This window comes from Temnothorax curvispinosus, unplaced genomic scaffold, assembly GCF_003070985.1.
Source record: "Temnothorax curvispinosus isolate PA1 unplaced genomic scaffold, ASM307098v1 QBEX01007734.1, whole genome shotgun sequence".
In the NCBI taxonomy this organism is placed as follows: domain Eukaryota; kingdom Metazoa; phylum Arthropoda; class Insecta; order Hymenoptera; family Formicidae; genus Temnothorax; species Temnothorax curvispinosus.
Window position 1 is genome coordinate 1,726,287 of NW_020217514.1, and position 25,891 is coordinate 1,752,177.

Genomic DNA, 25,891 nt, shown 5'->3' on the forward strand with positions numbered 1-25,891 from the left:
GCGATACACCCCGCGTCTTTGTTTATCACAGTGCATTAACCCTTTCACGCATGGTATATCCTTTTACTGACGATTTAATCTTCTCGCACGCGTGCGTGCAGAAAATTAAAATATTAAAGCGATACTTCTAGCCGGATCTAGCTCGAAATAAATCTCAATTCTCGATCTCTTAAGTAAATTAAATTCAAGTGCCCGTTGTTCTCTCACATCGAATACAATTTTGATATGCCAATAATCGATTGTGTTCTATTTTACGGGCTCGCGCCCGTATACACACACACACATGTATCTATATACAAAGGTATGTTTTATTTTATTTTATTTTATTTTATTTCTGTTCTACTTTTACTTTTGTTCTAAATAGAAGCTAAACAAAATTATGAATAAAAAATAGCGAAATAGAATACTAAAAAGAGTTTATATTGTTTATAAAATTGAACGTCTATACTTTTCTATCAAATTTGATTGCAATGTAACATGAATCTTAATTATTGTAACAAATATTTTCTCGTATATTTTATTGCATATTTTTAATTATAAATATGCGCAGTTATCAAAATCACCGAAAATTTCATTTTGCTCTGAAAAAATGGGCGATTTAATGAATTATGCATAAATCGTACACACGAAACACATATCGGCTTATTATCTACATAACTGTTGTTTTTCACGAACGTTTTTCCGTTCGTCTTATGATCGTCTGGCGACGTATAAAAATAGTCCGATATCGCCGACAGCATCGTGTTTTCTGGCCGGGTTTACAAAAAAGCGTAATATCCAGCGGGAGAAAGACTCGCGAAGATGAAAGACAGAACGTTTAAAAGGCGTTTTCTGGTGGCCTTATAAGCGATTGAACTCGAATTACAGTCGATTGTGAGAAAACCTCAACCATTCTCGATTCTCGTTAACTGTTTCGTGGCTGGAAAAGTGATAATCAATTAAATTACAAATAAAAAATTATTTTTATCGTGTTACTCTATTTTTCAATGATTTTTCATTTTTTTATAATTAATTCATTTGTATATCTTAACATAATTATCACAGGATTTATATAATTAAACACTTTTTTCAGCTTAAAATAATATCGCGGTTAGTCGCTTCTAAACATTCCGTTTTAGTTTCAAATTAAATAAAGAAAACTTCCGTATTTTATTTAACACTTCATTTTTTCATACTACTGCAATTTCAAGGTTTTTTGCTGTGTTAGTTTTGTTATATAGAGGAAAGAGAAGTATAGAATAAAAGTAGTAAAAACAGATTTCATGAAAAATAATTGCTTTTTTTTAGAATAGGGAACTCTTGTCGAGCTGATCGACGTGAAGTATTGTAAATAGAAATAGGCGTAATAGACGAACGGGAAGATACGCCTGTAATTTACAGGCAAAGCATCGTTGGTATCAGCTACGCTTGATGTACCATTTTACCACCGACCATTATTTTCCTTTTGTTATGCCGGCTCTAGCGAAACGTAATTCAATTCCTCGCCGAGGTTCGACCCATTCGGCGTCCACCCACCTTTTCAGCGGTGGTCTTTTCATCCAACTGAATTCCCGAAGGATACCGTTCCCGAGTTGCATCCCGGAGCACGTACTGTATGCGTAACGGATATTTTTCTGTAACAAGCCTTACCTGCTCGTGATTATTTCGTGGCTCTTATTGTAAATCGGAAGACGAACGGAAATCCTTTACCGGCGAAATTCCGAACGCTAAAATATACTGCTTCGTAAAATTCTGCTTCGCCAGCTTTTAAAGTGGATGATATTAAATAACAGATTGCCAAAGCAATCTTGTCGATTAGCACATCGAGATTGATAATAATATACAACGAGAGCACAAATAATATTGATTGAATATTAGAGAGATAAATGAAATATAGTAGAATATATTTTTAAAATATATTTTTAAAATACCGATTAAACGAGAGATAGGCTATATATATGAGAGATATATATGACATTGCGGACTACATTTTGGGAATCCATTTCCCCTTTTTAAGAATTTTTTATATACGGATTACGAAATTGGAGCAATTAAAAAATATATTTTTAAAATAACTGATTGAACGATAGGCTATATGAGAGATAGATATGACATTGCGGAATACATTTCCCATTTTTAAGAATTTTTTTTACGGATTACGTAATTGGAGCAATTTAATTACATAACGAGATTGTAGAGATATTATTCAGGAATTTTTGATATGTTCTGTTTCGAATGTATTCGCGCGGCTATGCATGGCAATTAGAAATTTACGGTATCACCGAATCGTTCAACAAGCGTATTTCAACGGGCGCGCTCGGGACTGACCAAAACAATGCAACGCGCGTGTTTTACATTAATGCAAGCGTAACTAATGTGCCGACGTCTTTGTTGTACGCGATGCCGGAGATATAATAATAAACCGTTTTACTGCCTAAGCGTAGCTATTTGATTAAACCTGTTTGCAACTTGTAGTTCAACTACAATGACCATTCTCTGCTTTAACAGTTCACAACCAGTTTTGCCCCGAAAAGCAATAGTTTTTTATAAAGGCCAATATAGAGAGACCTTAAAATTCGTACCGTTAAAAAAAAGGTATTTATGTTGCTTGCTTAGGTTAATTAAAACAGACACATTTATGGAATTTTTTGTATCGCTACACACAGAAAAGTACATACTACCTGCAAGTAAATATTACTTGGTCTAAATATTTGATAAGTTTATATATCCGCAAATCTACCATAAAGTCATCACAAGCGTTACTTTTACTTAAAACATATATTCTTAAAACATGTCCTTAGCAAGTCTAGTACTTCAAACAAGAATATTTAATTAATACAAAAATTCCGGTTTACTTACTATATATAGAATAGAGTCTACGGAAGAAAAACATATATTTAAATATATAATATTTTTGAAAGAAGAATAAATTCTTGAGCACAAAATTATGAGCTTTTTTAAGATATACTTGTGCCAAGTATATCTTAAAACTATTATTAAGAAAATATTCTTTTTTGAAGAAAACTATTACTTAAAATAAAATAAAATAAAATAAAATAAGTAATTGCTTTCCCTGGCCATAGAATGATATTTTTCTATGTGTACACTGGCATATTTTTACGAGCTTCTGATTGAATCGCTGGTTTATATATACCGTACATGATATAGCGTACAAGCAATTTTCTAGAAATTCTGCACAGCGTTCTTAGATGCACGTGCGCATTCGATCAGAATCCGACTATTTATAAAAAGAAGTTAGTCCGTTTTTACGTTTGACTTGGCTGTAGTTGGATGGAAATTATGTGCACTCTCGTATTTAGGTACGCCGTCAATCGCATGAAAATTTTTATTGCACGACTTATATCGCACATCGAATGTTTTATGCGATCATGATGGGGTTCGACCTCGTCAATCGATTCGTACTAAAATCGTAATAAAATTATATTCGCTTCTTTTTATCGTAGCTGCAAGTGGAACTTACATGCATTTAAAAGGGCTTATAACTGCAATTAATTAAAATAATGTTTATTCTTTTATCATTTTGATACGTTTTACATTACTTTGCGTATATTAGTTTGATTAAAGTTATATTGAAAAAAATTGGCTTACACGCAATCGATCTCCGATTTCGAATAAATCTAAAAATCTAGATGTATGTACAACAAAAAATGGTATTCGTCTTTGTAACATGTAACATGGTTATCGCAAAATCTAGCTTATTCAAACGTTATTTCAAATGTTAGTGAAAATCTTCAATTTGCAGTTAAAAACCGTCACAGATAAGATATCCATTCGATTCGTTATTTAGAATGTTTGCGATTGGAATTCGGTAAAACACAAACGTAAGTTTTATATCATTTTGCATCGTTATCCAAAATTGCTTTCCTCCCTCCGTTATTCATTACATCGCGCAGATTTGCGCCGAACGCATGTAATGCGCGTTTAATGATTTTTGCGTAAAAGCCCCCCCAACTGCTGCTCAAGGGAATCAGCATGAAATGTCAATTACATGGAAATTGAGGAGGGAGAGAGAACCTATGCCGCGCTGAATAATTCGCAAATTTGTTCGAACGGTTATAAGGTGCGCTCTGAATGCAAACAGTTCGCTGACAGTTCGCGCACATGTCAAGTAATTAGATGCGGCAGACGTGTAGGATGATAGGAAAATCGCGCGCGCGGTTGTTATTATCGCAGCGACGATTTTTCCTCCATCGAACATGATCGATTTTCGATAGAAACGATGTTGCAATCATTGCCGTTGCATTTAAATTTTATTTTTTGTCACTGCACGTATATTGTACACATTTATTAGAGGTAATTGTTAAAAATATAAATATAATAAATTACAATTGAACAGACTTTTTTTCTCTAACGATAGAGAATCCACTTTTTTATCGCGTAAATTTTTCATTTCCTATAATTTCAAGGAAATGTGATACATAAATTTTTAAAATTGCAATTCGATCATTACTGTTTTGTTGTTGATTATTATATAAACTGCAGCTTTGTTTTATGCACACGTAATTGAATTTTTTGACGCACGTGATAAATAACGACGATATCCATCCCCAATGGAATCGCATCAACTTTTCGATCAACTTTTGATGCAGTTGATAATTTTTATCATCGCGTGAAAGTTAATTACTTTACGCAAAACCGATTAAAACGGATTACGTTTTTTACAAAATTCTTTCATTACTCGATGTCGACAGATCAGCGAGTCGACAGATTTACGCTTGTATACCTGTTCGCGCAAAAAAGTTTCCTGCAAACACGATCGTCGATCGAAGATCGCTATTGATCCATCGATAAGTCCATTTGAACGTTGCACGCCAAACCATCGAACGGCTATTTAATGCATCGCTCGTTCCGTTTCGATGATTTCAATATCGATCATCTCGCCTGCGCCAAAAAGAATTTTTACGATACGCGCGTAGATAGGAAATGCAAATAAATTTGATTCGCGCGAGGATGAAGGATTGATGCATTATTGGTCCGATTTTTGCTCTCGTCGATGTAGCTGAGTCTTAATAATTTGCAGAAACGATGCGACGCGACGCAGGGTCGTTAAAAAAAGTCATTATCATATTACAAGAAATATATAACGGTAGGTCGTTAACCGGAGCGAAAACTCGATCTGATTGTACTGCATGTTTCTAAAGAAATTACTTATGCGTTTATGTAATAACGAGTTCTTGCGCTCGTTGGTAACAAAGTGATTCACATTACGTATTTATTCATGGCATTATTCGTGATAAACAGCGAATAAATGAAAGAGCTCACCGGGATAATGCTATTGCGTAATATCTCGAGTCTTCAATAAAACGATTATAACACGCGCGTAATTTCTTACAGAATACACGATATAATTAAACTGAATTTCGGGCGCGACGTCGGGTAAACCGTAACCGCCGCATTAACTCCCGTAAATTTGGATTAATCCGGATTATATGGACTCGCGCGCACTCGGTACCTCTCTCGGCTGTGCTCTCCGGTCGATGAACTTATTGTGATTGCATTATGAGTGTCGTGTACGATTGATTGTTTTTAATCCGGCGGAATAGCCGGCTAATTGACATTAATTGAAAATATTTCACAAGACGGAAATGTTACCGATTGAATAACGTTATTGGAGAATTTATTTGTTTAATAGAGTAAATATCTGATAAATTTAAAAGCAAATTATGGAAGGAAATAAAGCGAGCACGAGCTGTGATAGAAATGCGAGACTTTTATATAAGAATAGATTGATATATTTTTATCAATTACGTGTAACGTTGTGTAACGTTACGTAATTTGTATACCTTGAGCTAAGAAGAAAGCGCCTTATTTTCTTTCTACAGATTTTCCAGTTGGAATAGTTTATGTAGCGCGAGAGAGGATGAGGAAGCATTATAGTCTATTAAAATCACATAATAGGCAAATGACTCCGCTAATTGTAAGCACTATTGCTCTTGCTCCTGCTGTTTGAGAACTCTTGATTCACAACCCACCAAGTATGTATGTACAACATCGGGTCGAAACCATAATAGGTTTTCCACAATTCGCCTGCGCTTCGTATAACAAATGCCACTACAGATCCCGTATCGCCAATCCCATCGAGCACAACCGCATCTTGAATAGTAATGCCTTTTGTAATTGGAACTTTAATTTTTACATTACCGAACAGATAAATTCAATCGTTCAATTCAGATCTGTTCACGAATTTCTTCGAAATGCAGGGAAATGAAATTTGAATCTAATCGAAGAGAAATTTTTCACATAACAATTACGATCACAGAAAAGAATACGGATTCTATGCAAGATAACTCAAATTACTGATATTTTTTTCTCTCACGAATTTTAAGCTTCGGAAGCAGAATCTCAATTTAAAATCAAGATATTATAATTTTAGTGTCTGCTGTGTGATTCCTTTTCATAGAATTGAACATAATTGTATACTGGTAATGAAAAAGTATATATATAGAAAGCTATTGCATAATATCCTCTTGAATTTTTATTAACAAAAAGAATTGATTAAGAAGTTTTCATTTAGAAGATTAACTGCGACAATTTCGTATACGCGATGCCTGTTAACGCGCGGTTTAGCGAATCAGCTTTATTGCGTATCAGTCCTGACGCGTTGCGGACCCGCATTTGGATCTACCGTAATGTTCGAGCGACAGTACTACAATCTGTCGTGCATTATATACTCGATAAACTGAAGTCCAAGCCACAAACGATTGTCAAAGTTGTGCGGTGACGCCAGATAGTTGCGATATGTGTGAAACCGCGGTGTTCATACGGTATTAATACTATTGTATGAAGTCATTGGCACAATCGTTTCCAGCTCTTCGCACATGACGCGGTCGATTAGGCTATATTAATGCAATAAGCGTATTCTCACGACGACCTCTCGTGATTTCTGCGTGCAAAATTTCGAAATAATTGAGATTAGTAAAATTATCTAAATGAAAATAATAATGAATTTGACAAAAATACTTTTTCTGTACAAAATTTTATTCAAAAGATATTAATTACATTTGAAATCTTTAAATTAATAAATTTAAAAAATGTCTCAAGACGCGTGCAATTATTTTTTGTACAAAATAATACAATTAATGACACTGCTGTCGATTGTAATATCGATAATTATCGTACAATCGACTAAAACGACACGTTGAAAATTCTTGCGTGGTACTTCCAAATAAAAAGATATTTGGCACAAAATAACACTTGAGATCACTTCAGGCCACTTTAAAAATACTTCAGCTGGTATCCCTTTCCCTTGACAATTATTAAATAACCGTAAAACGAACATGATACGAAGCCTGTACGATTCCAATCATGGCGGGGCACATGGGGGGGGGGGGAAACACACGCGATCTGCCAACTCGGAAAGAGTGGTAAAGACTCCTTGAACGTAGTACATTCCTTGCTAATCTCGAAGTATTTTCGAAGTGTGCTGAAGTGATCTATATTGTTATTATTTTAAGCAAATATCTTTTTATTTGGAAATACTACGCAAGAATTCTCAACGTGTCAATTCTCAACATTTCTCGCTTATTCTCTATTGGTTGGAGAGAGCACAGATGATTGGGAGAGAGTTCTTATTTCTACCACGACGGTACGTCGCCACCGTCATCGCGGAATTAACTTTATAAGGAACATCAATTTCAAAACATGAAAACATCGGTGCATTTAGTTAAGCATCTCAGCACTACAAATAAAAAAATTTTACAGCAATACCCTGCAATCTCGCGTCTACGAATGGACACTCACGTTTGATCGGGATATTAAAAAAAAAGATATTTTCTTAATAATTTTTTCAAAATCTCAGTTAAATGAGCGATTTGTCAAACAAGTCGGGTACGAGAGTACGTTCGCTGATTTCTTTCGGCTAATTAATTTATCACCCGACCTCCTTGTTTTAGGTTTCGTCGTAATTTACTGCACGTCCGTTTCGCTGGACGTCTTTCGTTCGCCACGCTTCCTGCACCGCATATGTAAATGCGAGAGTTAACACCACAGAACGCACGGGGATCAGACCACACACGGCTAATGGGATTTTGCGTTACGTGAGAAAGCGGTTGCTTGATGATTCATAGTGATCTTCCAGCAAATATTACTTTTCCGCTTTTCTTTCCCCGGCTGTTTAACATTTGCCCATATTTGTTAACGAGATCGCAAACAAGCTACAATAATTAGATCGCGTAATAAACGTGCCTGCGGCTCTCGAAAGCGAACACAATTATAACAATATGAGATATTTAGCATCTTTTCCATTATATCCATGATCTAGTAATTTTATATTTAGTTTTTGACATACGTGACACAAAAATATATCAACCGAAAGTTAATTTACGGAAATCTATATTGGTGCATCCACGCGTCTAGACAAAGAGTCTAATAATTATTATTATGATTATTATTTTCCCATTTTATGTCTGTTACAGTGTATTATTCTTCTTTCACCCTTCCATTTTAGGAAGCTCTTTAGAAAGCATTTCAGAAACCCCTTCCCTGTTTAAAAATCGAAACAGAGGGGAATATGTTCCTACCAGGAAATTAATTTTCGAAATTGAAAGTGCAGCTATTATGCGACGCAACGAGGTAATAGCAGTGCCTTAAGCGCAGTAATTATTTCCCACTCCATTTAATAGTATTATAACCCTTCCCCTACCCGTTTTCAATCTACGCGAACTCATTCAAGGTCCGATAGCTTCATTCTGACAGCCCGTATGCCAATCCATGAAATTTCTATTTCCAAGGGACACGAGATTTTCAGCCATTATGAACGGAAATTGCAGCTATTATTATAATGACGCGTTTAATGAGTGAACAACGGGCAGGGAGGGGGACAGGAAGTCGCGCTTGCAGCGGCAGCGAGACAATTGAGACGGAGAGAAAAATCAGCTTCTACGGAAAAGCGAATTATTTTAATTATTTCAAACTGTAGCGACCGCATACATCCCGCCGCACGACTATCCCGCCGGGGTAGATATACGAGGCAGGAGTGGTATTTATTCGGCGTTGTTCTCCGGCGGAAAAAGTTTTAATCGAGAGTTGGCCGGAGTTGCCGCGCGAATCCGCATCTTCTTTTCTCCACACTGGGCCGCCTCTCCCGCGCGCGTAATTTTTATTACTTCCCTCGGATAGCGACACCCATTTATCTCGCCTTCTTGATTTATCTTTCTACTTTAAAGCAGATTAATCGTATACCGCGTAGACGAGTCGGCTTACTGCGGGATATAAAAAGCGCAGTGGCGCGGCGTTGCTCGCGTTACTCCGCGGAGGATTAACCGCGGAGGCGTTCGCGAGATCGCGCAGGATAATCGCGGAATAACGCCAGCGTGTGTTAGGTATATCGACCGCAACGAAACGGCGAGTGAAGCATTAACGAATTTCCGGATGAAATTGCTAATATCGTAGGTAAGAGACAGTCCGCGCACGTAATGGAATGAAAATGGATATATAAAAGAGTCGAACAGCGCAGAGCGTAGTATCCTTTATATTCGAACTTCCGCTTCTTTTCCATCGCTATCTTTTAAAGGACGTATCTCGCAAAGCGTATCTATGGAGACAGCCAAATGACGTAGTCGTCGATCCAGTTTACCGTGTTCCGATTTTATATCCAACTGTCGTTGCCTTTGTCCCGCGAGTGTCGTCGCGCTCTTCCGCGTTATGCCGTTATGCGTCGCGGAGAAGGACCCGCCGTGACTACAAAGTTTTTCAATGGCGCCTAAAACGGATAGTGTCGTTCGAACATTTCCCCGTGTGCTAGAGTCCAACGTGACGACATTCTCTTTGAATCGTCGGAAAGGTCGGGTCAACGACAATGACACGTCGAAACGCTCGCATGCATGCATTGCACATTCGATTTTGAAGAAAAGTTGCTCTGGATAACTTGCAAATGTATTTTCTTCCAACCGTCACGCGTATCTTCGTTGCAGAGTCGAATATTGATTTTTGACGGAACAGAAGAAGCGTTTTTCTTCTTATTTTTAAATCGACATATCCGATCAGTGAAATATATGTACAATCCGTCGACGGATTGAATTGTGGCTGCTACCGCAGCATCTCAATTGTCACCACAGCCGTCGTCATCGTCACCGATCGACACCGACTTTTACCCCCGGACATGACAACATTTCTAATTCTCTCTCTGTCTCCCTCACTCATATCCACGAGGCACTTCGCCAAGCACTTCCTGGCCTTCCTGCTGATTCCGCATATTGCATCTCGCCGATGCACCGCGCGTCTCGATTGTGTACAAGCAACGTTTAACCCTCTAAGTATTGCAAGGGCGTTACGCTCGAGTTATCTCTTTCAACAATTCTCACTTCGTTTGACTTACGATAAATACGGGAGAGAATTTTTCACTTCTCTGTTTTTTTTTTCACAAGATTGTCGCAGGAGCAAAGAAGTATTAAAATTATGTATTAAAAATGGAGAGAACTTGTGCAAGGAAGAATATCAAGCATGTATATATTAACTATCCATATAAATTAACAATCCATTTTTAATTTTCCGCTAAATGTAAGTGATAGCCAACTTATCTCAATATTTGATATTTTTCATCGATACGTAAAAGCTACGAGCGTACAATTTATGATCGTATTCCACCCGTTAATGAACTGCTTAATTATCGCGTAATTTTACGCGGATCAGTTACGCGATAAAGGTGAGCGAATTTAAAGGTGAAACGCGCATATACGAAAGACACACATTTGCGGTGGTATTTCAATGCAAGTAATGCATACGGAAAGCATCGGGACGCGTCTCGAAATCCCGCAGCTACTTGTAATTCGAGGCGTTGTATACATCCTACCTTTTGGGTATCCAATATCCTCCAAGTACTCGAAATACTTCCGATATCAGAAGCGCCTCGAGGCTTTCGCATCGGTTGAAACTCCAGCCTGACGTATCGTTGCGGTCAGTCAACAAAATATATTCATGTGGGATATATTGCTTACTTTCCTCCGCCCCCCTGCCGTTACATGCAAAATATTGCTTACTTTCTCCCGGGCCGTTGCTGACGGGGCTGGCGGAAAATCGGATATTTCAGCAGCGGTAACGGGAAAGATTGACGGTAATAATGCGGAGGAAGACCGAATTTTTTAAATTCAATAAAGATATTACCTCGTACTTTTTCGCATTTTTTTTATCAGGCGGCTCTTAGAAACCAAAGATGCAATTTAAATTAATTTTAACCAACTTAATATACATATATATACGTATACCTAACACAGTAAAATCAGCGATATTTTACAAATTGGTAGGGTTTTACTTGTAGGGGAAAATGTATAAATAATGTATAACAATTAGAAGATATTTCTTTACTGGAATGAATCAGTTAGGCGTTCTAGTTGCGTTAAACATTATCCTTTAATCGCGGAAAATCGAACGCGAAGCCGCGAAGTGAAGACCTTCATGAATATTCTTACGCAGAAATGGAATAATAGTAAGGAAAACGCGGCGCGAGAGAGAGAGAGAGGTGAAGAGGAACGTGTAAATGGAATAAAATTTTCATTTTATTACCGGGCGTCGAGTTTTGCTCGCGCTATCGTAAGGATGCAAAGAAAAACCGCGCGACAGTATTTGTCCCGGGATGTATGTGCCGCGCCTTGAAAAGCACAGCACTCACTTAAGCAAATTACCTTTCGTTTAATTAAAGTCTTATCCGCGTTATAAAGTATAACGTCACCACCGGGCACATCGTGCTCTACATACTCCGCTTGGAGCGAGATGTTTTCGTGCGATCTCCAAGAAGCTACCACAGCCCAGGCTGGCATAATAACATTTTTCAGAGATCTCGTAAAATAATTCTCACGCAAAATTAATTATACTTCCAACGTGTAATGCGACTAGATTGCGGCATGGAATATTCTCTGGTATCAACTTAGCTTCCGTCAGTTCAGCTTCCTTTTTACGCGAGTAAAGAATTTAACCTAGATTTCGTTGATACTATTTAATTCTTCGTACGGTGCTAATTTTACATTGAGATGGACTGCACAAATGTCACGTTATCTCAGATATTACGTTTGTTCTAATTGAATCGTCATTCTTAGTATACTTATTCTTGAGCATATTTAAAGTGCAATATAACTAATTATTATTTATTTAAATCTTATATCAAAGTAATTTTTAATAACGGTAAAGCATTGTTATTTGTGCACCAGATTATAAGTATGTGTCTCTATTTAAATACTAGTTAATTAATAGTTAATTAAATAGTTAATTAAACAATAAGATGGAATAAAATCGGACAAAGGAATTCGAGAATAATATATAGTTGACCGAACTTGCGAACTTATTTATTTATATTCACGGTACACAGCACAAGGCTTATTAGCGACTCGCTAACTATTCCTAACGACTCTTTCGCACCGGGTCTCTCGACGCTCGCTTCTCAAAGACGCACATATACACATATATACACACACTGCACGCGAGACATTTGTCTCGAGAGGACTCGCAAATGTTGCGTTATCATAATTGCTTTTTATTTATTCTAGCTGTAAACTGGATCATGTACTGTTAACAAATGAGAAAAATCTCATTACGCAATGCATGTTTACACTTACAATATTTTATTACAAAAATAATATAAAACAAGTACAAACAATTTATTATAAAATAAGTATGCATATTGGGTGAATGTATACATTTTTATCTATATCAGAGATACTTGCCAGTACCTCAATTAAGAATACATTGAGCGAAGTATTAACGACTTGTGAGATGAACTTATTCCTGGATTATCCGATTATTGAAAAGAATATTATGTCATAGAAATATCTTCTCTGATATTTCTATGACGTAATATTGTAATACGATATCGAATATTATTACGAATCAAAATAAGATCAAATTGAATTGAATCAGATCCGCGATGCGACAAAGAATGTGGTGCGCATCATTTTAGCCGCGAAATACGTATTTGTAACGTCAGTTGAATAAAACCCATAAATGTCCAGTTTGAAGACAATCTCACAGATTTTTTTTTTAACTCGGTCATCCGTGTCACTCACGCGTGCTATATATACGGCTGCGTCCGAATGCGATATCCGAAAAAAAAAAAGGAAAAAAGCTCGCACGTAATCGCTTGCAAACATATTCGACGTTCGATAGTTTCGCAATCGCTATGTACGGGACGACCGTACTTCGGGAGGGCTTTACGTTCGGTTGCGACGCAACGCGAGCTGCATTACCGAACCGGAGAGCTCGCCGCCGCAGTATCTCTCTCCTCCGAGGGATTCATTCGACGCGCGAAATTGCGCCGTTGCGCACGAGAAACGGAACGATCCGCGACGATTTTATTACACGGCACTAAAACCCAGTAGATTACCTTTACAAAGTTACCGATCGAAACTGGCCCCTTTACGCGGACAGTGGATTGCTCCAAAAATTCGACGCTCTCGTTGTGATATTAATTTTTGCGATATCGAGAAATCTAGCTCCACCGACGCGACGCGTCCTATTTTCCCTCTATTTGAAAATTAAATTAAAAAGCTTTCTTATCTCAAAATAATACACGATGTAATTTAAGATAATAAGTAAATCTCTCCGTTACTTGCGCAACAATCTGACCTATAATATCTTTTAAGGAACAAAAAAATTACGCGGACTGTATAGAGTTAATTTAAGTCCTAAAATACATCTCAGAGAATTGAAGCTTTTTCTTTTATCTAAAAATTGCACGTGATGTAATTTAGAATAATAAGTGAATCTCTTTGTTCTTTGCACAATCTGATGTACGGTATGACATTTTCTCTAAGCAACAAGAAAGTTACGCGGAATGTATGAGGTCATCTTAAGTCCCAAGAGCGCATCTCAGTCAGAGGGTTATAATTTTACTGTCATTGCACTTGTGACCTCGCTCGTTCAGTCGAGCTCGAATAGAAAGACCGTTTGCCTAACAAAAGGCGTTGATTCGTGCCATCAAGAAAGTAATTTCGAGATTTGTGTTAGAAATTTCGGCGGATAGGGAGAAAGAATTCGGTGACTAACCGAAATAGTCGAGACAAATTTAGCGAAAAATTGCGAACGGTGGTTATGGCGAGCGCGGCACGGCGGAGAAGATCTCCACTTCGAAAACTTCAATCTCCGCTAATTTCTCCGATGATCCTGCTGAAGCTGAAAACCCGACGCGGAAACTTTTTCTACCGAAAAGACGATCTCGCAGCTTCCATTAATCGAACCGAAGGGAATGCGAAATTTTCTGACTCGGGAGACGCATTGTCGGTTGAGATCGCGCGGTAAGCGCGTTAAATTATATCGCGTGACGTTGCAATTCCAAAGAATGAATAAGTAGGAACGGTGAGCATCCCTCGGAAAATTTAATATAATCATAAATTTAGATGTATGAGATCGTAAACACGGAAGAAATTGCTACCGGGGATTTCAATTACGAACGGTAGCCAAAGTTTCCGCTTGAAGAGTTAGCATTCAGCGAGAGATCGGGTCGCGTTAATTTCTCCAATTCCCGGGTTGCCCAGGTAAAATCGCTCATATCGGAGCGCGCGCGCGCGCGAGCTATCGCGGTGAATCGAAATCCCCACGTACACCACCGCCGTCCGCGTAATTGGTCCAGATGCGGAGCAGACGAGACGAGGTGGAGGGTAGGAGGGGTAAAGGGCGAAATTCCGCGCGGGACAGCTGCCATTAGAAGGGCAAGCGGGCGACGGTGGATGGGAACGAGCGGGTTTTCATAATACGATTCGAGATTCGAGACGGCATGGCACGGCACGGACCTCCCCTCGTCACGAAGTTACCCCCGCGGATGTGTGCGACAGGACCAGCAGCGTGCGGATCTCCTCCGTGCTCTCTTCGAGGCATCGCTCTCCTACGTCCTACGTCTCTACGTGCTTGCCTCGCTTCGCGTCTTGTCTACTCGGCGCTGATTTGATTTCGATATCCCGCTGTTCATCCCCGCAGGGGATTCGCCCGCGTAGTCGCTTCCAGGTGTTCGTTTCCTATGAAAGGAAAAGAAATGACGGCGGAATCGCTGCACCCTTTGTGTCCCGTCCCGTAGATTAGAAACGAAATTACGCCGACCTCTTCGATATATGTATAATCTAATATTTCTATTTGTTTCGATCGTGACACCTCCGGCATTAAAGTGTCTTAGGCTATTGATGATTCGATACAATTGTACTTATCTATTTATCTATTTTTATCTATTTATTTTATTGATTATATATTTAAGGTAATTATTATTTTTATTTCATTTAGCTTCGTTTTTGTTTCATAAAAATGCTAAAGAGAAATTGAGAGACTCACAAAGAAAGAGCCATAAACGCTAGATACTTATCTGTTTTTTTTTTAACCTTAATTAATGAAATCACATCGCAGTTATTGTAATATTCTTAACATTAATTAAAGATAGATAAAGATTTTTTTTTTCTACGTTTCTGTATATTTATAATTTTTATTTTTAAAAAGCAAAGCATTGATTAATTATATTTAGATTGACATGGAGAAAATGTAAAAATTATTTATATTCTACAGAACTTATGCATTTTTCTTCCAAGGAAGAAAATAAATAGAAACAAGCGATATTTCGCACCTACCTAAAGTTTAAAAAAAGTTTCTACGAACTACGCAGAGGATAAGCTTCTCAGACCGCAGTGAACGCCTTGTGCGTATACTTGGATCTTTTTAACGTTATCATGACCCTTCTAATCTTTTTTCACTTTTCCATTAAGAAAGTTCCAAGATTTATTTCTTTGCTAAAAAATAAAAAAAAAAAGAAGGATCTTTCCGGCGGAAAGAAATCGACGGGGATAGCGGGGAAGTTCGTGTCTTTTCATTTTCTTCGCGGATGCTTTATTTAAATCTTGGGCGCAACTTCGCTAATTTCTCCCGACCGTCATTCAATAGTAGCTTGTTTACTCGGTCTTGCATTCGATATCTTGCCCGATTTCCCAGGAGCATCCGCCTCTCTAAAAACCACCGCGCGTGAAAAGAACGGATCGAAAACTTTCCCAACGAATCGTAGATCCCCTCTTATGCAGACGGCATTGAAAACTCCTAGGTAAGCTGATTACAGGGAGACTCGTCGCTACCAAAAAATACTTTAATGGCGGATATTTCGATGAATTTGAAATAAATGTTTCTTTATCAAGAATTTTCATGAAAAATTTAATCGTGAGGAGATATATCTCTTGACATAATAAGTAAAATTACTCGGCGTGTTTAAATTATGATAAAGATTAATTCTAAATTTAAATTTTAAGATTCGTCTTTCTCTTGTAATTGGAAAGTGACAATTATACATTTGTTATAATTGTTATCATTTTTTTTTTTCAAATTTTTACATCTGGAGAGGAGTAAAATTGCATAATTTTAATAAATCACAGGAACATAATGAGTCCTTTCATTTTTCGCGGCGGTTTAATTCCATTTTCTTGATTTATTAAAATCACAAGGAAAAAACTCTTGATTTATTAAAATTGCATAATTTGATTCCTTTCGAAACGTAAAAATTTTACAGAAAGTAATGTAGAAGCTGAATATATGCGTGTATGTACGTGTGTGGTATGTGTGTGTGTGTGTGTGTGTGGGGGGGGGGGGGGGGACCGATACATGTATATCGCGAGCGACGCGACGCGGCGGTTGCAACAAGAGTGAAGACTGAAGAGAAGATACGCCGGTCGCGCGGTCGCCGGTCGTCGGTCTTTTGTTCGATCGTGTTGTATTTGTTTTTGAGAGAGCGAAGCGTCTCAAGCGTCTGCCCGAGTCACAGTAGTCACACACAGAGGCCGTATTGCTCTCTGACAAGAGGCATGAGCTAATAAAAATTTAAGAAGAAGTCTGCCCGAGCCGAGTGCGAGTAGTGCGAGGTCAGTGCGAAGTGCGAGTCACAGACCACAGTCAGTCGATGACAGGATTGCCAGAAAAGGTATATCCCTTGACTAAAATAAATTAAGTATATTACAATTATTCCTGCGAGAGTGTATTTTTCTTTTACAGTAATAATAATAATAAATTAATGTACATAGATACTTTCACGATTAAAGCAAATTTTATTTCAATGTGCGCAGATAGCCGAGTTATCGCAATCAATTTTTAGGAGTGTTCCACATTTATTTTACTGTGAACTGTATGTTTTGTAGTGAATCAAGAAATCGGTGCTACGTCACATGACCGCGGCCCGCGACCGTTGCATATTTGTTTTTTCTGCGTACTGTTGCGCGCACTCGGTCGATGTCGACGCCCTATCACTCGCTCACTGAGACTGTGACTCGAGCGGGCAGGTAGCTACGTGAGTATTATTTCTCGAAACGCAATCGCGACAAGTATCGTACGATTTCAAATGCTATTATTAACCTGCGCGATTAACTAATTTCCACAATTATCGAGATAACCTCATCGTGAGCACATCGAGGTTACGGCTTTAAAGCGTCGTCTACAATGGCAGCAGAAGTATGCAGTAAGACATAAACAGTAAGTTATATTGACCAACCACAGTCGGCACAGTCAACACATTATTCTGAATTGTAAAGGCTCAGTCACAATGAGAGAAATAAGGAATAAGATAAAGGAATTAGGAATAAGGCATGTTGCATCTCACTTTAATGTACGTGTACTGAAGTGAGATGCGACATTCCCTTATTCCTTATTCCTTTATCTTATTCCTTATTCCTCTCATTGTGACTGAGCCCTAAAAATCCCATTAGTTAATAACTTACTGCTTACGTCTTACTGCATACTCTTGCGGCTATTGTAGACGAGCCATAACATTGCATCTTGAAACAGATATTTTACTCAATTTATTCATCTGTCCGCTGTTTTCGAATTGAAAAATATATGAATAAATAATCAGTGAACTATATTACTGGAATGTGAACTCCCATGCTAGCACCCGGGCCACGAGAAGAAAAAGACAGAATGGTTGCTTTGCGACTCTGTCTCTGTTTATTTATTATATGTATAGTTTATTAGGAATAATATATCCGAATTGTCGATTTAAGTGGCTTAATAATAAATAATCGCGTGCTGTTAATTGAAAGTACCGTTCAAAGTGCGATTGTTTTATATTTCAGAGGCCCTCTAATTAATGCGCTTGCAATTGTAATTAAAAGAAAAATTTATTTTGCAAATAGTGTTTGCTACAACAAAGGAGTCTGGGAAAAGAAGGAGGAAATATTAGAAGATTCGGACGACGCAACCACAGAGACAATCACGAAATAAGTAATTTATTTATTATTTTATTATCACGTATACGAATTAAATAATCGCTAATAATTATTTTATACACGCAATATTATTTATTGAAATATTCATTATGTTTAATTATGCACGCGTATTACAATTTGAATATGTTTATGTAATATGTCAATGTAATTCATATTTGAACTTCGTATATGAGTCAAATTTTTTTATTTTAATTTAAAGAGTAATGGATCTGTGAAACTAATAAATAGATGTATTACTTTAAAATGTGAGCTAAAAGACACCAGTATTAATATATATTTAATCCTAGATTAAGTGTAATAGCTTATTGTGCACGCGCATTCTCATATGAAGCTAAAATGAAATTCATTATATTGACGCATTGTTTATTACGATCCCCGAAAGCAAATGATTAATCCTTATCAATAATAGGTTATATTATCAACATTTAATTAGGGAGGTCTCTATACTTTTCATGTTTTTACATTCTTTTAAGTGTCCGATCATCTGGAATCTTCCAACATAGAGGGCATGAAGTATGAGAATATTTATCGCGACGTCCGCTTGCCCATAGCACGTGCAGCCGTAGCATACATCACCCCTCCGCACGCTATACTCTGTCCTAACAGTGGTTTTGACCCTGAAAAGATAATAGTGACGGCCATTTGTTGGACACTAGGAAAACGACCAACAAGCATACCCGAGTACCCAATCGTGTTGTACAACCAATCTGTGATATCCAAAACAATAGACATGATAAAAAACGTTCACTCTGATCAGATCCTAGTCTTTCTTGGCATGGCAGGACTGATGACTATCGCCAAAAAGCTCGGATCCGACATGGATGCAAATGGTGAATACCTCATCAATAGATGGCAAGATGTTTGTAGCGCAACCGAAATAGAAAACATCTTCATATCGAGTGTTGTTTCGCGGGAGCGATACATGACCTTTATTAGAACATTAGAGATTTGGCAGATTGGGATTGAATCGAGACCTGCACTCTACAGAAGCCTTCTTGTTGCCGCCCTGGACTGTCCGGAAGAATCTCCTATGCTTGTGAAAACTGCGATGGCTAAAGTAAAAATAGAGATTCAATATTTCGGCATGGAGATGATACTAAAGATGGATGCCTTTGTGTCTTTACAAAATATAAATGTAAATAAAGCCATCTTCCTCCCGGATATCGCACAACAAGCTGCGGATCTCAGAAGAGCTATGGACGAGTTACGTACAAGATATGGAGATCGTTTCCCATATTTGGAAATTTACAGGCTCAAAGGAAGCGATCGCCTCAATTGTAGCAAATACCCAGACCTTTTCTATGCGGTTGTTGCGACCGAAGTTGCCAACAAAAAGACAATCCCTGATAGCGTAAGGCATATTTTGATAGATTTGCAGACTCGTACCGATAGACATATCATAGATGCTGAAGTAGATAAAACGCTGAAATTCGAGATCCTTGATCTTGATGAGGTAACTACCGCCAATCTCCGTTTCCTTAATATTGAGTCGCGTCTCTTCTGTAAGCGTCGAGAAAAAAATGATGACAACGAGATACTATTGAAGGGCCGAAAGATTAAATAAATGCAGAAACTTATTAACATCTTGTTATACGATAAAATATCAACTAATTGCGAGATATATCAGTTGCTTGAAATTTATAGGATAATCTCATAAGTATGAATAATAAAAATAACAGAAGATGTATCAGCCAGAGCGATTATTTATTTTTACATAAGTTCGATGGAAAGTAATAAGTGATGATAGGATGATTTTCGCGAAAGAGATATTATGTCTCCAAATTTATAGTAAGAATATTTCTTTTACATTTTTTACCAAGCATGATCTTTTACATATAGATAAGATTTTCAAGAAATTTGAAATGCCATGAAGATATGATATGTTAATAACATTATTTGGACAATTTTAGTATCAAATGCATTATAGTAGATTAAATTTTGCTGTTTATTTTAATTAACGAGCCCGTTTTGTTAGTTAAATATTTAAAAAAGAGAAAAATAAGTAAAATAGAACCATAAAAAATAAAGTAGTAATATTTTTAATACATGATACTTTTATCTAAACTTTTTCATGGAGTTTTTATTTCATGAACGATGAAAATCGAAATAAGATATTTCTGTATTCTATATATGTTTATGTCAAATGAGAAAATAAATTAGTACCTATTGTTTTACATTAAACGCTTCATTAAGAAAAAACGATTAATAAATATATTACTTTAGTTTTTTTTTTTTTTAAATATTTTTTAAATATTATTTTATAGGATTAGATATCTGCATTTGGCCTCATTTTATATCTTTCCGGATTAATGATTTTATTTTCGAATAGGGAGCAATGTTGTAAGATTTAAATCAAAGTTTTAAATCGGTATCTGGCAATAATTATGGGATATGAAACATGTGTATATCAGTAATAAATTTGTAACTGCTTTGCAAACACGAGCCAGACTTTGTTTATTAATAAATTTTATACTAAGCAATAGGCTTTATAGACTATAAAGGTTTATATTTTTTAATTGATCCCAAAACTTGCTTTGCACACTTGCTGAAATTTATTAGCATTAGCTTTACTGGTAAAAAACATAAGAACGTTGATCCCCTCGATCCAAACTGAAAATAATCGATTCAACGAGATGAATCAATATTTTAAGAATCGGTAAAGAATCAACTTTTTATTATAAAAAAGAATTGATTCTCGATGAATCGATTAAGAATCAGGCACCACTAATGGGAAGAAACGCAAGACACGGACAAATTTTGGATCAAAGTAACAAATTATCGAGATGCTAGTGGACAAAATCCTTTCGATTAATCGATTTACCCTTTAAAGTTATGTCTTAAAAGAAAATAGATATTTTTAGATTTTCTGGTGAATAATTGGAAATTTCTAGAGGTTTCTGAATTCTGATTTTGAGTTCAGAGATGTATTCCATAAGCGAGTTGGCCACACTGCACTAAAGTAGTTCGATTTCAAACCCAGCACATCGGCTTTTGTCTGCGCTGGATATCAGTCGTGCAACGTGACTCGAGCGAGTGGATAGCTCTGTATTGTCATCGACGATCACTTATCGTATTATTTCTCAAAACACAATTGTAACAAGTAAGATTCTAAATGCTATTATTATTAATTTTGATTAGTATTACATTATCCGAATTTTTATTATTAGTGTATTCGCTTTTAATATTGGTCAAATCGAATCAAGTGCATGAGTACTGTTAAGAGGATCCTATAGTGGCAGTAATTACGACATTTTTTTATTAGGAGAAATCTTTCAGTTGGCTTTACAGAATTAAAATACGTACAAAAATCGAGTGCCACACGAGTTCATATCAAAAATGGAAAAAAATTGAAAATTTTACTTAATTTGAGCACAAACAGCTATCACCTGATGACAATACAATATTTTGATCTTTCATAGTTCATCCATCCGTCTCAACAACTATAATCAACGATCGAGCATTCGTTCGAAAATTGTCTATAACATACTACTTCGGTGCCGAAGAAAATTCGGACGGATTATCGATTTCCCATAGAGTTTTACTGGCACGAGACATGGTCGCTAAACAAAATAGAGCGCGAGCACTGATACGCAACAAGAATACGTGCCGCCACCGTGCTCGCTGTTACTCGCGGCCAAGCCAAGATCCTTTTGATTTATGGAATACTTGCAGCGAGTCAAGATCGTCTTGATTTATGGAACGTTTCAACAGCGGCCGCACGTACCCCGCGCGTAACACCGTCGACGTTTACACACGTCTCGAACCCAAAGTCGGTTATCGAGTAATAAAACACGTCTCAGTCGTGAAATTTCACAAAATAGCACCGCGAAACGCGAATAAAATCGATGTTATTATTCCTCTGTTGATCGAATACGGTGCATTCGAAAGCCATATTTGTACGTGCGGCAAGAAGGTTGAATGATGTCGAGGATTAAAGCCTCGTAGAAGAACATTAGGATTAGAATTTCATTTTTGTGCAGATGCCCAGAGAATGGAAGATAAATGATTATTAAATAATTTATAGTACCGTGCGGTATAGCGAAAAGTTTTTAATCTCTCTCGTATCTATGAAATGAAAAATCTGTGCGTTCTAAAATAATAACGGAGACCACTGAAAAGGTCCCGTTATATTGCAAAACCGTGCGAATAGTTTAAATATTACAAAATTTTGGCAGGATGTAATATCGTGTCACAATTTTCCAACAAAATATACTTTCCCACGTGCTTGTTCAATAATTGTACAATAGTTAAATGAAAATCTGTACGAAAAATGTTTCAAAATCGCGCGAATAGTTTAAATATTACAAAAATATTCAGGGAGCGCAAAACCGCAACTGCACGCGTCTGTTTGCACGGAACAAAGCCAACAATAATAACAACTGCGGCTGGCACGTAATGTTTCAGTAATTACTTGGGGAGCACCTCTGTAAGGAGCATACCTCCGCCGTTTTGTCGCTATAACCATCGACCGCTGGCAGCAGTCGAGAACAAATACAGATAAAGTTCAGCCTGATTTTACTAGTTTGCAACATAATGCAGATCGAAAGTGTATAGGGTTACCACGTTAAATCCTTGTATCGTAGAGCTAACGTCACGTGTTTCTGAAAGGTCTCAAGAGAAATATGCAAATATACCTTGGGTCCGTATTCTTTAAATAACAAATAAGAATTTATCATAAATAGGAATGCCAATGAAAAAGAAGGCTATTCGTTAATAATAAAAACAGACTTTCGTATCTTTTAGACCGTTCGTCACATTTCTTAAATACCTTTATTGTCCGATCACTATGGATGACTTAGGGAGAGATTTGAAAGACGCCAATAAACTCCCAAATGCGGATTGATTCGTTTTCGATCATCCAACATTAACAGACGAGCTGCAGCAAGAAAGGCTGGGCCGTTCCAGTCGCATCGATTAAAGGCGGGGAACGTTCTATTTCAATTTCAAATATCGCGGATTGGCCAACGCTAGCTGGCCTGTTCGAATGTGAAACGATAATATCACATCGGCATGACTTCCCGATGATCCGCAATTTGCATAATTCTCTCTGAGCGACTTAATTTCCGCGATCTTACTGCCGCGGAACGAAAATCCTCCCGCCAATACCGCGAGATTCCTCACGAAGATTATCGCTGTTGAAATTAGTGCCGGATTAGAGAGCTGTGCAATTATCGATCTCATGTTGCTTCAACTTTCAATATAATAATCAAAAGCGCTTTAGAGAGAGAGAGAGAGAGAGAGAGAGAATATAATGGCTCAGAAACATCTTTACAAAATGATATAAAATGACTTAGAATATGATAAAAAAATATATGCGCAATTTAAATTTGAATAAAATTAAAAAAGATAATTTGGGGCTTGAGATCGCGTATAATAATGCTTGAGTATCGGAGAGCTTGGGGTTATTTAATTTATCTATCACCACGTTGCACTAAAGATATGGCTCAAAGTAGAGTCGAAACGTACGACTTTTAATTTATATTGAATTACTAATTAAATTTTACATAACTCACGTTAACTCATGCAATTAATCGCATTTGATTCTCAAAGCCCACTTTTCTTTGTTTTACTCGTCAATTTTAATACCGAGAATTTTTAATTAATTAATTATTTGAATTCTATCGTAATCAGAATTTCATTTATATAATAAAATTCTTGTATATAATTTATTTATAAAATATATAATAATTTCAAGACACCCAGTTAACTCCGGCGAAATCTCATGGGATACCGTTCCTAAATGAATTCGACGCTTACTCCAGAAATTAGATTACTTACGTGAATTATATTACTGGCGCTCGTTTCTATTATCATAAATCAACAATTGCAAAACATCTATTAAGCAGGCGAATGCAAATTCACGATTAAATCACCGGGTTATTTGACGTACAAACGTTATAACGTGCGGAGTCGACGTATCCATCTATTATACAGCACAGATTTTCGCAAGTCTCAAAGTGCATTAACGGCGCTTATTGGGATGAATGGGGGCTAGTGTTAATATCAGCGTAAATACAGACCTGCATATCGTAATCCCACGCTTACCATTTATGTTTGCCGTGTAAGCTCGGTAACGCACTATTACGAACATTTACACGCGTAGCTTGGGGGGGTTTGATAATTCTTACGATTTTATTATTTAACGTTTATTCTTTCTAATTCTAATCGTGTAACCTAAGTAACTTTGGATAAAGAGGGCATTAGAGATATTACAGTATTTATTTTCTTTATAGTATTTTCAGGGCCTCTTTAACCATCTATTATTTCCTTCTTCTGGATAATTTTTTAGAGAATAATATTTGATGGAATTCCGACAATATTCAATTTAAATTTATCGAGATTATTTTTCTCTCTTTCTTTTATTTAAATTTTAATTAAGAATCCGTGTGTCCTCGTATTATATTTTTTGAAATGTATTTTTGCCGCTGTTTTATTTTTCTTGTAAAATTCTATAAAAGCGTAATTATAGAGATTACAGAAAAATATAGAGCCTAACTCTGAGAAAATAAACATTTTTAATTTATTCTATACGTTTTATATCGGTAGAACGCAATTTCAGTTTGCTATTCACGTTCATCGGCATTGGAATATCCTGTACACATGTGCTCGGCACATGTGCAACATACCCAAAACAAACACATATATGAACGTAAAGGATACCGATTATCGCTGTAGAAGCGTCTACGTATATTTATGACCGAATTAACCCGCGGAAATACCAAGTGCGGCGGCATAAATGTGGCCTCATAAATACGGGCGGGAACGGGTTACGTTTATATAAAATCGCGGCGCGCGGGGCAACCGCCGGGGAGATCGGTTGTCGGCAATTTATGGACTTTTCATTTATAGCACTTGTAAAAATGCTGAACCGATCTAAATTGTGGTAGAGAGAACGTGAGTGTCGGCCGACGAAATAATCGATACCGTGCACCCCACCCTTTTGCCGCGGATACGTCCATTCTCGAAATATACAATATAATATAGATATCTTTCTTTAAGGCTGCATTCGCTTTGGACGCTTTCATGCTGAAAGCATCACTCCATCTTTTTTCAACTGAGCAATAAAGATAGACTGACGCTTTCTATCTAATCTATCAAATCTATCTAGTCTATCAAAGCGAAGCTAAGAAACGCAGCCTAAGAAACGCGGAAAACATGCACTCTGCAATTTTTGTATTACAGATTTTAATAGATATTTTTTAATTCAACGTTTTATTTGTTTCTAGTGGCAAACGCTACATTCCATGGCGTTCTAATACCAAAATTTATAACACTTTTTGTTTCACAATACACTATACGCAATACAGTGTCGCGTGTCAATAAGATAATGATTTATATACAATCATATTGAAATATATACGAAGGTGCACGTGACAGAACAAGAGATTGCGTTTTTTAATTTTAATGAAATGCACAACGTAATCGCGTTTTGCGCTGGCGTATTTTTAATTTATGCACGAATACCAGACATACCGCACCATTTTATCATACATGAAGATGAAAAATAAATGAAAATTTGCTTTATTATAACATTACTTGTTAATGCAACGTACTTGAATTTTATTATCCTCGCTGCGCGGTTTCGCATATATTTTTTAATTAAGATCGAAATCCAAACTTAGAAACGTGGAAATTGCTTTAAAATTTAACCGTAAATAATTTTTAAAGGGAAGAGAGCAGTGTTAAAAGATTTTAGAAAATTAAAATGTAAATAACTGATAAAACTTATA

The 25,891-nt window shown here is 36.8% G+C and overlaps 2 protein-coding genes across 2 annotated transcripts in view; both read left to right on the forward strand.

The window, feature by feature from the left end:
• The window catches only part of LOC112457380 (zwei Ig domain protein zig-8), a 330,320-nt gene that overhangs the window by 282,081 nt on the left and 22,348 nt on the right, over nt 1-25,891 (forward strand). The window lies entirely within an intron of this gene.
• LOC112457379 lies at nt 16,639-19,948 on the forward strand. The gene is made up of 4 exons (XM_025020392.1): nt 16,639-16,864; nt 17,079-17,227; nt 18,009-18,156; nt 18,635-19,948. Coding segments are annotated over exons 3-4 (1,092 nt in total). The 5' UTR covers nt 16,639-16,864; nt 17,079-17,227; nt 18,009-18,155; the 3' UTR covers nt 19,726-19,948.